A 16,478-nucleotide genomic window follows, 5' to 3' on the forward strand; every position below is an offset into this window, starting at 1 on the left:
GGCTTTCTTGGCTGGTTTTGTTAGGATTTTTAAAGTGGAAATGCCTGTTGATCGGCATTTGTGAAGTAGATTTCAGAGGACCCATACAAGGGAAACTCTTTGAGTTGATAAAATTAAATAGCATTGGACCTGAAAAGCCCAGGTCTTGGAGTTCTGGACAAGCATGGTACTGCTTAGAGAGAGTCTGTCCAAGTTTCCCACATGTTGAGTACATCCAGGCCTTGGGCCAGGGTAGCACACCTGCTTCTGCTTCTACCAGGGCTTACCCTGCTAAATCAGGTGTGTTCAAGATATACAGTTGAGTGAAAGAACTGCATTCCTGTATATAAGGGGGGAAAGCCAGTTGACAAAATATCTCAAATTAAGTTGCCAAACGAGCTTCTTAATTTTTTTTTCTTTTTTCACTGATAATTCTACTCCTGCACAGGTCAGCAGTGTTATTAGGGTCTGGAAGGAATGTCCTATGAGGAGCAGCTGAGGTTTTAGGGCATATCTAGTTTGGAGAGGAAGAGGCTGAAGGGTGACTGCATTGCTCTCTACGGCTTCCTGAGGAGGGGACACAGAGGGGGAGGTGCTGAGGTGACAGGATATATGGGAATGGTTCAAAGCTGCAACGGGGACATTAGGAAGGATTTCTTTACTGAGAGTTTGGTCAAACACTGGAACAGGAGTCCTGGAGAGGTGGTCAATACTCCAAGCCTGACAGTGTTGAAGATGCATTTGATCAATGCACTTAATAACAAGCTTTAATTTGGCCAACTCCAAATTGGTCAGGCAGGAAGAGATGATATTTGTAGTTCCCTTCTAGGTGAAACTATTGATGGGTGTAAATAACTGGGTAAAAAGGGAGGGGGAAACAAACCATTATATTCAGTGTCAGCTCTTCTGTTTTACAGAGAAAGATAAGTTCTTTCTCTTTGCTGATTATAATTCCTACAATTTTTTTATAAGCCAGAATAAAGAAAACTATGCTACACTTTAAATTGCTGATAAGCTTAGGTGATCAATTAGATTTTTCTCAGACAAAAATTATGAAATGTTCTGGGAGCTGGATTTTTTGTTTCTAATGTCCTTTATGATTTTTTGTGGGTTTTTGTTTCTTTTTTTTTAATGTGTATCTGAACTGGGAAATCTCAATTACTTTCGCTGTTGCTTTGCTTATTTTTAAGACAGTTATGTAACCAAGGGATTATGGTTGTCTCTGGAATTTAAGCTTTCTTTTCTTGGCATGTTATTCTGAGACCATACACATTGCAGCTTAAGGAGTAGAACCCAAAGAGTGACTCTAGAAGCAAACATCAACAAAATAAACATAACAAACCAAAGGAATTACCATTATTTAAATATTGTGTCTCCCTTGAAAAATACAGTTTAGCCTCTCAGTTTCTTAAAATTCTATAAAGGACAGAGCAGGACATTTGGTAACAGTAACTGTGTTTGCTGTGTAGTGCTGCTTTAGACCTTGTGAGGCATTTGCAGGGGACTTTGTATTTGATCCAAGATAAAGCAACAAATAGGTGCATATGAAAAACAAACAACAAACAAAATAGCTGAAAAATGGGAGTTGCAAATGCTAGAGATGTGACAGCATCATTATCAAAGAGTTTCTTGGCAGTGTTGAGGTTTTCTTTGCTTTCACTCCTGAAGACTTGAATCCTTTAATATTTCACTTAACTCTGTTAGCTCTGATGTTTTTTCTTTTTTATGGTGTGTGTATTTTGGGGTGGGGGTTTCTTGTTGTTTTGATCTTAACATAAAAGAAAGTAAGACCTCCAATGGTTAAAAGAAAATAGGAGAGAAGTCTGTCCATTGATGGCAATACCTTCACAGTCATGAAGGCATTTAATTTAAGTGCCTTCAGTCTCTGATTAGGTTGGAGATAGTCCTAAAAGTCTGGTCAGGTTGGTGATTTGTCCTGGGATACTGGATAGGTTGGTACTCAACTGGACTCCTGTGGGGGCTACTTGCATTTTATTCTGACTGTCTTGTGTATTTTGGACTATTTTTATGTAGTTTGAAGGTAGTTTCTCATCAGATCTTTGCATTCCTCTGGTGTCCTAAACCAGGTGCAAACAGATCCTTCTGGTCTTTATATTGCAACCAGTTGTTCTGACAAGAACCTCTCCATCTTTGATTTCTATTCTGGCGAGTGTGTTGCAACCATGTATGGCCACTCAGGTAAGGCTTATAAACTTCTGAAAATTCTTTTTTTTTTTTTTCTGCTGATGATGGTGTAATAGGGTCTGATACTAGTCAAAACTTTCTGAAGATTTTTCCTCCCCAAAATTTACCTAATAGTTATTTTTTAATAGATTGTAGTTGGATGAAGTTGTAATAGCTTATTTTATTGCAAGTTCAATTTTTGCATTTTGCACACAAGCACACACACATACCCACCTTTCAAGCCATGCATTTATTTACACAGTTTTTCTAATAGCCTATAAAGTAGTGTGTGGTTTTCCAGTGTATATTAAGTTTCATTGTGATATGCCCTCAGCTCCTACCATGCAGGAGCTATTCTGTTATAGGCAAAAAGAGAATTCAGTTTTCATGGATATTTTGCCATGGAGCACCCTTTGAATTTCAAGCCTAGACTCCTGGTTAAATGGTTGTGGTAATTGGGGCATATTGATCTGTGAAGTGTAAATTACTGAGTGCAAACAGGCTATTTGGCTAATGATCTCTTCTGTCCATTTGAATAATCCAGGGAAGATTGGGGTTTTTTGTGCTTTATTTCTTATAGAGATTGTAACTGGGATGAAATTCAGTAATGACTGCAAACATCTGATCTCTGTTTCTGGTGACAGGTAAGAGGTTTTGCTTGTTTGTGGTACTGGCTCATACCATCTCATACTTGATGTAATGTGTCCTTAGGAAAGGTAGATTTTTTTTGGATGTTTTATGGATTCCAAATAAATCTCATTGTTTTCTGAATCCTAAATGTGAGCTGTTGGCAAAGCTCACAGAGCTTATGTTAGCGTTTCGTGGAATGAGACACATGTGAAGCATTTCCCTTTTATGAGAGCAAATACTGTTCTGTGGTGGAAAGGAGACAGAGATGTGAGCTGTGTCCTGACCAGCCTTCAGGGCTGTAATATAAGGCATCTTATGCTATTTTTGCTAGTAGTGCCAAAACGTTTTCGTGGAGTACTTCTGTTGGTGAGGTTTCACCAGGTGAGAGAGTCTTGTTAGCAGCAAAAGGGACAGGTCTGTCCTCACTTTTTGATCCTGTCCATATGGTCCTCTTCCCATTCCTCTGAGTCAGCAGTGGTGCAGCTGACCCCTCATTCAGCTGATTCAGGTCATTACATAAGTACTCCCCTGAGATGAGTTTTCTGCACATTTAGTGAGCTAAATCAGTTCACTAAAAGCTTAAGTACTCACCAGACTGAGCCCAAGGGAAAAAGGAGGATGTATGCCTAGTATGATGATTGTACAGGTGAGTGGAGACACTATTTCTGGAATCAGTGAATGCTTAAATCAGCTGAACTGAATAAAATTTTTCCTTTGAGAAAGATGGTTCCTGGAGTGCTATTGCAAGTTCAGAGCAACCCAGATTCACTCTCTCTTTTTTTTTTTTTTTTTTTTTTTTTAATTAGCAAAGCACAATTGAATTGGAAAGAGGGTTTTAGAGGGTGAGTTGTTACAGAACATACATATATCACCTTAAATCTCATCAGCTGGTTGTTTCTGTCTTTCATTAATAAATAAATACTTTAGTTTTCCTGTTACTTTACCTTTCATGAGTTTAAATGGATTAGGGACTAAAGTTGTAGGAGAGAGATTCCTTTTGTTGGGAACTTCTGACAAATTCCAGAAACATGGAAGGTTTGAAGTTCCCAGTGATCCTTGTGATTTAGTGCAACATTGTTTTGTTGACATTTCCGTGAGCAAAAGGGTCATTTTCTTCACTAAGGATATGCAGGAGGTGGATGAGAAGTGAGGAAAGGATTCCTGAGGAAGTTTGCTGTGAGGAGATGAGAAAGCATATTTTTCAAAGGAGAACAGGGAACATAGTCTGTTCACCCACAGCAGCACGTGCAAAGAATAGAGCTGAGAATAGAAAGAAAAACAGGGATGATAAAGGGCACAAGGACTGAGATTCATGTGAGGAAAGTAATTCAAGGTAAGAAAAAATGAAACAAAATCCCCTCCCCAACCCCAGCTAATGGGGTGGGTGGGCTCTTGCTTCTGCAGAGTTTGTGTTGGATCCTAATGTGTTCACAGGCTTGGGTTGTTCGCTGCTTGTCTCTAGTTTTGATAACTGTGGGAGTGGGATAAATGAACAATCCAGATTTGCTTTCAGAATTTAGTTTCCTCCATTTCAGTATTTTTTTTTAACAGCAGATTATGGCTGGTGTTACTTGGAGAGAGCTGCTCCTTGAGGGGAAACAGCTGGCTGTCCTGGGATGCCATAGTACCCAGACAGTGCCTCACCCCTTTCTCCGGGTTGAAAAGCTCCAGTGGGAGCATGAGAATGTGTTCACAGGCAATTGGAAATATCTGTATGTGATTTCAGTAGCTGGGAGTGATGCTCCTGAGTGTGGCACTGAGGACAAGAAGGGATGTTTTAGTTTTGCCTTAAAATCTCCACAGACCCAAAGAGGGTTTTATGGGCTTTTTTTTTTGGGTGATATAGAAGTTAAAACCTTTTAAATAGTTTCTTCATGAGAGAGAAAAAAAAAATAAAGATGAGTCAGGTATTCAGGATCCTGGCACTTTTGACATTTGCCGCAGGTCAGGGAGACCATTGTTCAAAATGACAAAGCAAATTAATGTTTACATGCTATTAAGAAAGAGGGAAAAGTCAGTTGTTTAAAAATCTTCTGTGTGTTGGAGTGCCCATGAGTATACTGGCACTGATGGGTCTTGAAGAACTGAATTAAATGTTCTTTGGATTCTAAAGTAGGGTGCAAGATTTTGTAAGTGATAGCCAAAGCACCATTACTAATTCTGCATCAGTGTAGGTATACCCAGCTAGACAGGAAAGATGACTGAGATGAAAAGAATTAGTTAGCACTGAAGTTACATTTCAAAGACAGTGCTGGTAATTTTACTTTCTAGTAGCTGAAGATGAGATATAGTACTCTTTAATGTGATGAGGAATGTATTTTTTAAGCTGAATTTCTGAAGAAATTCATGAAATGAGACCACACATTTCCTTCTCTCAAATGCTTTTGAGTCCATTGACCAAATTCAGTCAAATTTCACAGAATATTTCATAGAACATTCTGAATTGGAAGAGGCCACAAGGGTCATCAAATTCAGCTCTGAAGTGAATGGCCCATACAGGAATGGCCCTGGTGTTATAAGCACTGTGCTCTGACCAGCTGAGCTAATGGCTGTGTAAATTCTGTGCAAGTGTCATGTAGGGAATCCCAAGTAAAATATTAGAAGCTCCCTGACTTGACTGCAAAAAGTACTTCCATATGAGCTTAACTGTTATTACAGCAAGAGACTCCATGGGATAGTGGGCATTAGGAAGGACTTGCCTCTGGGGGTAGTGGCAATCAGACTTCAGCTTAGTCGCTGTTAGAAGGATGCAAGGGATATCTGTAGGCTCCACTTATCCTGCTGACCATGGAGGGACTTGTTACGGCATTTCCTTCAGCAGCTGGTCAGATAATCAGAAAAGGTACAGGATCAGAGATGAGTCTGTGTAAGTATCTCTGCTGTTGGTCTCGTTCACAGGGAGTCTTTGACAGGCAGGTTTAACCCTTTCGTGACAAAGCTGTTTGTGTGTATCCCTGCCACTGACAGAAGGGCTCTTGTTTGTCCCTGCAGTGGGAATTAGTATCAATAAACTGAACTGAGACTTGATCCCAGCCTCACCTTTCTCTTTCAGCTGCATCTTCATCTGGCGCCTGAGCTCAGAGATGACCATCAACATGCGGCAGCGACTGTCGGACATGAAACAGAGAGGGAAGCAGGCGGAAAAGTCTCCTCCTCACAAGGCAGCTGGACTTATGAGGTGAGCAGAGTGAGAACAGGTAGCTGGCTGTGTAGGATGGAATGTGAATGTGACACTGTAAGGTTTTTGCTGTCTTCACTGACACTGTTCTTCCAAAAGTTCTCTTATTCCTCTGTTGGATTTGGTTTTTACCCCCTTCTTTGGATATAGAAACCAGACTAGGATCTTCCAGACAGACTTAGTGTGCTTCACTGATTGCAATATGTATGCAATGCCTCTTGTGTCTTAATTTAGTTTAATGATGTGGTCAGAAACTTTAATAAGCAGCTCACCTAGGAATACTGAGGATGGTACACAGAATTCCACCACCGAAGCGGTGATATTTTTTAAGTAAAGTTCTCTAGATCTAAGCTGAATGCAACTTTGAGGCTGTTTTCTGTGGTGTCAATACTGAAGTACACCTGTGAGCTCTATGAGTTGCCTATGTTGAGCATAATTCTAAAAGAGTCCTTACAGTTTTGCTGTTTCTTTGTTAACTATTTTCTTGAGGCTTTGAAAAAAAACTCAGCTAAAATAATTATAATATGTACAATAAATACAAAAATAATTTAAATGAGAAAAGCTCTTACTAGCTAAATAATAATATTATTTTTTGCTTGGTAAACAACGTATCTAAGAACACATTACTGCAGCCTACTGGCCTAATAGATCTAAATTTATCAGGTGACCTTTCTTTAAAAAGTGGTGCCTCTGTTTTTAAACAGAACAAGAGTGACAGGGTATTTTTGATTAGTAGCCTAATGTATTTGGTTTCTCTATAGTTTGTAAATAACTTAGACTAGTTGGACTATAAGTAGTGCAGGGGAGAGTCCTGACCAACCTGTTATGAGATCACAGTGGGGGGAAAAAAGGATAAATGCAGATTTTTTTGTTCCTGCGTCCCAAATGGCTACAAGTGGAGTTCTGGTTATAAAGGTACCAGAGCACTGGTGGATTTACCACACTGGTTGTTGAGTATCACCAGGACTTTCCCACTCCCTTTGGAAGCAAGCAGTGTTGTAACAAGTCTGTCTGCATAGTTCTGTTTCGGAAAGTCTTGGTCCGCTCATTCCTGAAACGAGTCTTGTCTAGTAAGTGCTTTTGGTAACAACGCTGGAAAAACTCAGGAAGCCTTTTTCCTAGCCAGAGTTCTGGATCTGTCAAGCAATGTGCTTTTTATAGCAGTCTCTCTATTATTCCAGCAGCTGCAGCCTTACCCTACCAAGGCTCAGCCTGTGACAGATAATCCCAGTCCTGTTCCACGTGAGGTGATACTTGTTTCCATCACAGACGCTTGCTGAAGGGCGGTGCTAGTGCCACGCCAAGCCCAGAACTTTAGTAAACTTGTTTGGTAGCCTCTTTGCAAGGCTGGAATCTACTTGTCAGCTTTGAAAGCTTGTCTTCAGTTTTGATCGTCCGCTGTGGTCGCTGGAGATCAGCAGAAATAATTCCCAGCGCATTTTGGATTGATATTGACAATGGAAGAAGAGCCAATTGGACAAGCATTATTGAGGTGGGAGAAGAAAAACTAATGAACTTGAGTGAGATTTGTTTTCTAGGTGCCCTGTACCTGTTTTGATTGTTTCCCAAGCCTGTCTGTGTAGGTTGCAGTAGAGAGTTGAGTTGCAACTTGTGGTGTAAAATTGTTGTCTCAAAAGACTGACAGTAGAATGAGAAAGCTCCCTGCCTTGTGATAAGTCATTTGTTCTACTAGATCTTCTTTGGAACAGTACTGCTAGAATTTGGTGGGGGAAGTAGCACTTTCTGCTAGTTCCATGGTATGAGTGTATTTAGAGGGTGAATAATCAGAATAATGCTGGGGTAACAAAATTGGTCTGAGACGACAGTGGGAGATGAAGATTTCCAAATCAGGGCAATGCTGTTGATCCAGTTGCAACTGTCAGGGCAGAAATTGACCCAGGTGAGTAACATCAGCAGTGTAAACACACAGAAGATGCATTTTTGGGTCAAACCAGTGCTCCACAAAGCCCAGTATTCTGCCTGTGACCGTGGCAATGGAAGATGCTGTTTAGTGAGACACTCTGTGAGCCTCGCTATCTGAACCTTTGTGGTCCATTTTCCTCATGTTCCATTATTATATAAAGGATGTTAAGAGGTACATCTCTATCTTCTTCCTTTACTATCTGGACATGAACCAATTATCCACTGAGTTTGTATAAATTCTTTTTGAACTTCATAATATTGTCTGCCTCTGCAGCCTCCTTTGATGACAAGTTCCTGGAGTTCACTGTTCTCTGTGGAAAGAAGGACTTTATAAATCTCTGTTAAAGTGCATTCCTATTAGTTTTGTTGAAAGTCCTTTGCTTCTGAATATTTTGAGCTCTGGTGATCTTTTGTTCTGCAGCCAGCTATTGGTAGTGCCCATGGTTTTGTGAACCTTTTTGATAACCTCTCTTCATCCAACCTGTTCTCTGAATTGAAGAGCATTTTTTAGTCCCTCCAAAGATTTTTAGAGACTAAAGTTTCTACTCTGAATGATTTCTCTGACTCACCTTTATGGGACATTGTATTACCTTGGAACTACTCTGACCTGTGTGACCCACGGTTCTTCACAGTGTGCCTGAGAGCCTTTGAGTTCTACCTCTAGTTGTGGTGATTGCGGATGTGTGCTTTTTTTCTAAACATGAGGAGCTTTGATAGTTCAGGATAATGGAACTTGTATTCAGCTGAGATTGCTGGTACATTTTGGTTTAAGGCTTACATCATTTCAGTGAAGGAATCATGTAAAGGTTTTGATCCAAGTATGCATTTATGGCTTAGAAAACTTGTCTCAAATTTTTAGCTGATTTTACCTGTGGAATGTTTGCAGGGCTTATAGTCATGTTTTAAAAATCACTATATCTATGGTTTTCCTTGACTCTTTAGTATAAATAGCAGAACAAAAAAAATTATCCAAGTTAAATTGTCTAAAAGTTATATATGTGTACGGAAGAAGTACTGCGTGCTGTCAGATATGTTTGGAAAGAAGAGCTCCTTGTCAAATTCTCAGTTGGTCTAGTCCTGTCCAGGAAAGCTGTGTTGTTTCCAGGGCTTAGAATGGGGGCAGGCTTTTGATGCCTTATTAGAAATGGTGCCTCAGTCTGTGATGACCTACTGCAATTATAACGCTAGGGAAACTCTGGAGTCAGTGCACTGTGATCCTTCTGTGGGAAAAAGCGGAATAACTTTCCTTTTAAAACTCTTCAACATTTGAGGGGGGAAGCATGAGGATATAATCAGCCAGTGATAACTACCACACAGGTAGGTATCATAATATGTGCCTAAAGCTGAGGGTTTAAGTAGCACAAGATCAGAGTGGGAATGCTGATGACATACCTTCTTTAAATGGATAGTTGCCATTCTTGTCTGCTTTGTTTTGTTTTGAGGAAGCAGAACAGGGTTGAGTTTAGGTCATACAAAAGAATACAGAATACCTATTATCAGATGTCTGAACACTAGAACTCTGTAATGACATGTGACACTTTTAAGTCTGTACTGTGTTCTCAGGACTTTCTAGTCTAAGGTCCTTCCCTTCCATTCATCCTGTATTGTCTGACCCTTCAAAAACTGTGAGCTAAAGAGCAACTGACACTGCTGCCCTGTATGGAACAAGATCCAGGTTGTAGTGAGCTGGGAGTTGGCCTCTTCTCCTAGGCAACTAGGCAATAGAACAAGGGAAAGTGACCTCAAGTTGTGCCAAGGAAAGATCATGTTGGGCATCAGGAAAAGTTTCTTCACTGAAGGAGTGGTTAAGCATTGGAACAGGGTCCCAAGGGAAAATTGTTGAGTCACCACCCCTGGAAGTGTTAAAAAATGAGTAGACATGAGACTCCATGATATGGTTTAGTGGGCATGGTAATATTCAGTCAAATGTTGGACTTGATTATCTTGGAGGTATTTTTCAATGTTAATGATTAATAGTTCCTCAGCAAAGAAGATGAACAATTGCAATTAAAACACTTGCCCTGAGTCACATGGATCATGAGAATTGGACATGTCTGTACATGCTATTCTGGAATAGCTACTCTGAAACATTCATTCTGGTATAATGATGCTTTGGGGTTTGGCTCTCAGAAGGAATTCAGCAAATGCCAGAAGTCTTACTCCTTAATTTTCAAAATGCTCTCATGTTGTTCTTATTTGGAAACAGCTTCTCTGCTTGAGAACTCCCTGTACATTACACCAACTCCCATCTAAGCATGAGAAAAAACTGAGGAAGAGTATTGAGGAGAGGTGTGCAACAGGGGGCTTAGGAGAAAATCCACAGTACATGGGGAAAGGCGGGAAAAGAAGGGAGAAATAGTGAAGTCTGAATAGAAGGGTTGACTTGGTCAAGAAAAACAATTAAAACACTCAAGACCTTGTGAACCTAGTTTTCATTTCAGGAGTATCTCTGTTTCAAGTCAGTGGGCCTAGGATAATTTTGAAAATATCATTCCTCTATCTCCCTTCAATTTACAAAACTGAGTTTGAAAAGCATACTTGAGTTGTAAAAAGAAGGATGTGGAAGAGGGGTGTGAATTTTTGCTGGGATAATGCAGGATAACTCTATGTTTGTATCAAATACGCTACTTCATAACCTGTTTTTCACTTCCTGTGAAGTAAGAAAAAACCCATTTGACTTCCGAAGTGTTTTGCATTCTCTTACTCTGCTACTTTAAGGGTACTGGAACATACTTTTTCCCCCTCTCACTAATTTTTTTGGTCATCATCTGATGGACAGGGGCCATCTTTCTATTTGTAACATAAAACACATGGATAGCCATCCTCCCTTCTCCATTTACACCAATGACAGTACATGCAGGAGCTCAGCAAACACATAATCTTGCCTTGCCATATCACCTCATCATTGTGAGGTATTCAACCAGCTAGATGTTTAAAGGTCTAATAATCCAACCCTGCTGTCTCAATAGATTCCTTAAACAACTGTGATGAACACAAGCAGAAGGATGCTATCAAAGTTACTGATACAAAGTTAATATTGCCTATCATGAATAAATGTAATTAATATAGGATGAAACATGGCATAACCTCAAACATGCTGTGGTGCTTGGGCTTTGTTAGGATTCCCCTGCTTAGACACAAGAACCTGCAGGTGACATGAGGAGCATATGAAGAGGCAGTTGAAAAGATGAAGACTGACAAACTCAAATGTCAAAAGTAGATGTGGATTGTGGTGTGACCAAAATGAAACTTTTTCACTTGAGAACTCTGCAGGTTACAATCGGTTTCACTTTTCTTTGTGCCAGAATACTCCAAAGTTCGTCTGAAATAGCTGAGTAGTTATTACTCCTAATGAAATGGAAATTAATGTTCTTCCTCTACACAGGAAGAGAAAAGATTAAAATACCTTAACTGCTTCTTACCATGTTTCAATGCTGCCTGCTATCTGTCAGCTGCAGGAGAAGTTGATCCCTCGCCAGACTGCTCTGTATTTGGTGGATGAGCTATTTTTATTTCATGAATAATGCTTGGCACTCAACACCCACCAGTGATGTCCTATAAGCGTCTCTTACGATGAGTTTGGCACTGTAGCTCAAGGCCATGGAGTGGGGGCTACTCAAATGTATTTGCTGAGGATTCTTCTTTCTTCAATTATTGTCCAAAGGCTTATTTGTCCTTTTGATTCTGTGGGCTGAAGGAGTGGAGGAAAGGGAAGAGGAGAAGAAAGAGGGAGGGTAAAATTTGGTGTCCTTGATTGGTGGTGGGCATTTCTATGCTGGGAGTGCCTCTGAGGTGTGTGTGGTAAAACTTGTCTTGATGTACTTTAATCAAAGATCTGCACAAGATATCTTTTACATGATCCTTGTGCTTGAAAGTTAAAATAGTCAGCTTGGTGCTCTTATGGTGTGTGGGCTGTGCTTTCAGGTTCTGCCTGGAGCAATCCTTGAAATGAACCTGTCTCTTATGGGATAATTTGCCAAAACCCAATTACTTTCAAACAGAGACGATCTCTGACATTTTTGATGTGTAAATTAGTTCCAGAGAAGAAATGCTTAAGGGCGGGAAAAATATTTGCCTTTCAAATATAATCTACCATCTTGACCTTATCAATTGGCAGAGTCTGAAATGGAAGGCCCAGTTTCATTCCATTTGACTTTCTCAGACTTGTTTACTTCTGATTTCCGTCAACCTTCTACGCACGTGAGAACGTTGTTGTGGCAGGGTCTGCACATCTTTGTGCAGGGTTTAGCTTGCCCTGTTTCTCAGAGGTGGGCTGTGCTAGTGCAAGAGCTGTTTGAGAGAGCTGAGGCAGCCTCTTGAATATGGATGGAGATAAGGTGGAGAACTTATGTAAGGATTGAAATGGTGGGCAGTTTGTGCATAAACCATAATACTCCTAATTCCTGCCTTCCAGGCATGAGTCCATCTCTGCCTTGTCCTCTGTGCCTGCGCTTTCATCAGACAGCGACAAGGATGGTGAAGATGAAGGGAATGATGAAGATGAGTTACGAGGACTGCAGTCTTTCAATATTCAGTCCAACTGCAACACTGAGAGAGACTCAGGTATAAATGGGAGAGGGACATGGGCAGAGCTGGGGGAAAGTGGTGTGGATGTGAAGGGAGGAGAAGATGAGAGACACTGGCTTAGTGATAACAAGGCATGGGCAGAAAGAGAGAAACGGAAGCAGAAGCAGATGCATAGATACCAATGGGTAATGTGGAGCTGCCCATTCCTGCATCTGAAGAGGGGTGCATTTCAGAGTTCTCTGTCTAGAAATACAGTTGTTAAATTGGCAAGTTTCTTGCTAGTTCCAACTGGCTAAAGAAATTTTGAATTAGTTTCATGGGCTGGGGTCTACAAGCTATTAAAAGTCTGCAGAAGCCAAAAGAGATCAAGAGATCTCCTCAAAAGAGAGATGTCTGAAAAAACTTGCAGTAGAGATTGCAATTACTAGTTTTACGTATATTTTACCTCAGATGGTACGGTGTATTGGAGCAGATTTTTTTTCCCAAGCCTTTGTGAGGGCACTGCACTGTGGCAAGTGTTCTGCAGTGGTCTGCTGATACAATGAAAATCTTACATAAAACTGTATGTCTCCATTAAAATTTTGATACAATGATTTGAGTAGTCAGTGGGAAAGTATGTGTTGACAGTGGTTCAGAAGGTATAGGAATATTGCCGATGTTGAAAGATGAAGTGAGAGGTTCTTCAAATGCTGGGCTGCTGGCCAGGATGTCAACTAGGTGCATATGTCTTTACCTTTGCAGATCCAGACCTTACCCTCTCAAGAAGCCTTTCCCACTGGGAAATGAGGAGGGTGAGTTACTAAACCTTCAGATTGTATTTCTTGTTACAGGAAAACTGAAGAAGAAATTCCCAGAGAGATTAAAAACCTCATTTGCACATGTGGGAAAGGTGCAGCTGTGGTGGCAAACCATTGAGAAGCCTCTCTCTGAAGAATGATTTGGAGATGGCAAAATAGAGCTTAGTTTAAGAGACTAGGGTGGTTAGAGTCTAAAGCTGCCCTTGGGATTTTTACACCAGTCTTTTTCCATCAGATGTTATGTGTTTGTCTTTTGTTTCTATTTTTGATCTGAATCTGATGTGGTGCTGAAGCTGTTCATACACTTGGGTCTGAGCAAGATATTTAACTGTTCAATTGCACAAGAACCAGCAACTAAAGTATCATTTTTTACTTGATGCTTTATGAATAAAAGTGCCCTTTCAAGCTGTCTCTTAGACAGTTCTGAGGCTTTTATTGAGATGGACATAATTAAGTTTTTCTGTGGGTCTCATGTTTTTTCTCCTGTTTTTCCATCAGCAAAACTCAGTCTCTAAGACAGTCTGTGTTTTAATTTCCTTCAGGCCAAAGAGATAGCGGCAATCCAGCGCTCAGAGGCACCAATGAGCAAGATGCCCCGGCAACGTAGTCGCTGGTCCCAGCCAACCAGCAACATAGAGATGACTGTGAAATCCATGCTTGACCTGCGTCAGCTGGAGTCTTTCTCTGTGTCCCGTTCTCCAAGTCGAGACTCGCTGTCTCAAAACAGCAATGGGGATGACAGGGAAGAGCACGCTGACCTTCCTGTGCACATCAACAAAGTAAGGGCAGTGCTACTCTGAGGAGGTGAACCCACTCTGAGTGCATCTGTCCTGTATCTATTTGTTATTACTGACACATGTTACTACCTGATGCCATTCTTTTTATCGTTGAAGGTTTTCTAAATGACTTCTGAGGAACTTTATTAGATAAATCTTTTGTGATTAATACTCCTGCAATGTGTGATTCTGCTGTCTTACAGCAGAGACCGTATGGGGTCAAGGTTTCTCTTCAATGACAGGAAGACCTCATGTTTTCTTTTAGCTCTTGGAATACTTATGTCAAAAACAAGCTGAGAAGTCAAGCTTGAAATTACAGGTTTGTAAAATCTGGTAACCTGTTAGCTCACTCTGCTGGGATGCAGCTTCTTGACTCCAGTAGCCACTGGAATGTGGCTTACAAGGCTTTAGTTGTTGGTTGTGCTAGATTAGTAAATTCTCTTGGATCTTTGTATTGATGGATCACAACAAGTCATGTGTGTTCACCCTCAGAAAGCTAGTGCCTGTTTTCCAGTAGCAGTCTGTCCCAGTGCCTAGCTTCATTAGAAGTTTTCCCTCCCCTATAACTATGTGCTGAGAAGAGGATTCAGATTGTTGTGTACAGTAATTCAGTTTTTCAGCTGGAATGGCCCAGTTTTGTGAATTTTCCAATCAATCCATAGAAGGTAATGGAAGAACCTGCTGCTTACACCCCTGATTTGTGATCAAAGAGTACCAAAGAACTTTAGGGAATTGCAAACAGGAAACAAACCAGGAAAGTACAGCAGTAGTCTGACAAATTTAGTGAATAAGGATCAGAAAAGACATAGGATTGCTGTGTTTTCTGGTCTCAGATTGCTGATCATATTCTGTGCTGTAATACATACTTTCTAGCCTTGCACAGCACTTGCCAATGTAAGGTAAAACACCAGTAATATCTAGTTTTTTTCTCTTTTTAATTAAACCAGGTCGGCAGCTCAATTCCTCCCCAAGATAACGGGTCTTGTGTGCGACCCCAGGTGATTCGGCTTGTTTCTTGTGAAGAGGGGATTTTCTCTCAGGAACTGGAACCTTCTGAGAGTGAGGAATGTGTAATCTACCCTGAGCAAGATGAAATCCATCCCACAGACTCTAGCAGGTTAAAAATAAGCTCTCTGCTGTGCATGGCTCATATGTTTCTCTTCTGGTTTTCTTGCAGCTTGTGTGGTAACTTTGATGACTTGATTTACTGCCTGATTGATGTCAGGCATGTTATTTGAGAGTTTTATGTCAGAGGGATGCTAGAGGAATATGAAACTAAGAAGGGCACCATTAAAATAATTTTCCTCTGAGGAAACTGCACATTAGCAGTCTCCTCCAAGTTTGGGGGTTTTTTTGTTGAGTAAACAACTTGGGAGCAGCCTTTTTGCTTTCTCCCTTATCTGGGTTGAAAATAGAAGGGGCAAACTTGGAAGCTGGAAAGCTCACTGCCAGTGACACATATGTGTCAGTGAAATGCCTACCCAAGAGAAATGACAGGACACTTATGAAAATTGGGCAAGAATTTAGCAAACGTAGGGTATGATTACTCTTTCATGGGAAATAGAATGACTTGCACAATACAGATGGAATTGAAAAGGACACTGGAGACAGTGGAGACCTTTTGAATTCCTCCGCTGTTTCTTCTGTTTTAATTTTACATAATTTAATTTTTCTGTGCTCCATTTTATTTTTTGTCCCTGAATTTGGTTCTTCCCTTCCCCTCTTAACCTGATGCTAGTAGCTGTTTAATTTCCTTTGTCTTCTGTCACGTTACAGAGAGTGGGGCTGATAGCTTTAGACAGACTTTATGCAAGAGCGCATGCCAGGATTTTGCAGTTGAGGCTGCCAAGTTTTGCCTAGTTTATTTTTCGTTTTTAATTTTGTGATGATAACATTTGGACAGAGTAGACCTGTGTGCTGCTCCATCATGTAAGAAAGGGAGGCCCTTCAGTGATATTGGGTACAGACTGGACACATGGCAATGTTTACTGAGTGTGGGAGCTGCCAGGGGCAGTTGCCATTCAGTTGCATCCTACCTTGCCTTGAAGTACATTTGAAACCAAAGTATTTCAAAAACTGGAGAACTGAAGTCCTTAGGCATCAGGCAAGAGAACACTGCTGGTGACATTTGACAAAATAAGATCCATGAAATCACAACAGAAATCAGTGACCCTTGTCATACAAGATTGTATTTTTGTATGATGTTCTTCAGTAAATTAGTCTTTCTCAAAGCCAGAATCTTACATAATTTGCATCACAGAATTTGCCCAAAGAAGCAGGTCATGAACATGGGAAATAAAGTGTATTAGAGCTTAAATCTATGACAAACTAGAGTTTCTCTCCTGCAGGTGTAGGCCTGGTTTTAATCCTTTTTTTCATCATGTAAACTTCTGCATTTGCTCCCCACCTGTGCTGGAAATCGAGCCAGAGCAGTGTGCTGCTGGTGCCTGGTAATCATGGGAACTGACAATGCCCAGAAAATCA

The 16,478-nt window shown here is 40.6% G+C and overlaps 1 protein-coding gene across 2 annotated transcripts in view; it reads left to right on the forward strand.

Moving 5' to 3' along the window:
- MAPKBP1 (mitogen-activated protein kinase binding protein 1) overlaps positions 1–16,478 on the forward strand; it is a 100,444-nt gene that overhangs the window by 69,203 nt on the left and 14,763 nt on the right. For both annotated transcript variants that reach the window (XM_040066560.2, XM_040066559.2), the window contains 7 exons: positions 2,067–2,178; positions 2,744–2,807; positions 5,846–5,971; positions 12,309–12,457; positions 13,163–13,212; positions 13,761–13,997; positions 14,942–15,111. In XM_040066560.2, the coding sequence (XP_039922494.1) occupies positions 2,067–2,178; positions 2,744–2,807; positions 5,846–5,971; positions 12,309–12,457; positions 13,163–13,212; positions 13,761–13,997; positions 14,942–15,111 (908 nt within the window). The remainder of the gene's footprint in view (positions 1–2,066; positions 2,179–2,743; positions 2,808–5,845; positions 5,972–12,308; positions 12,458–13,162; positions 13,213–13,760; positions 13,998–14,941; positions 15,112–16,478) is intronic.

The sequence above is a fragment of the Hirundo rustica genome, chromosome 6, assembly GCF_015227805.2.
Source record: "Hirundo rustica isolate bHirRus1 chromosome 6, bHirRus1.pri.v3, whole genome shotgun sequence".
Lineage (NCBI taxonomy): Eukaryota > Metazoa > Chordata > Aves > Passeriformes > Hirundinidae > Hirundo > Hirundo rustica.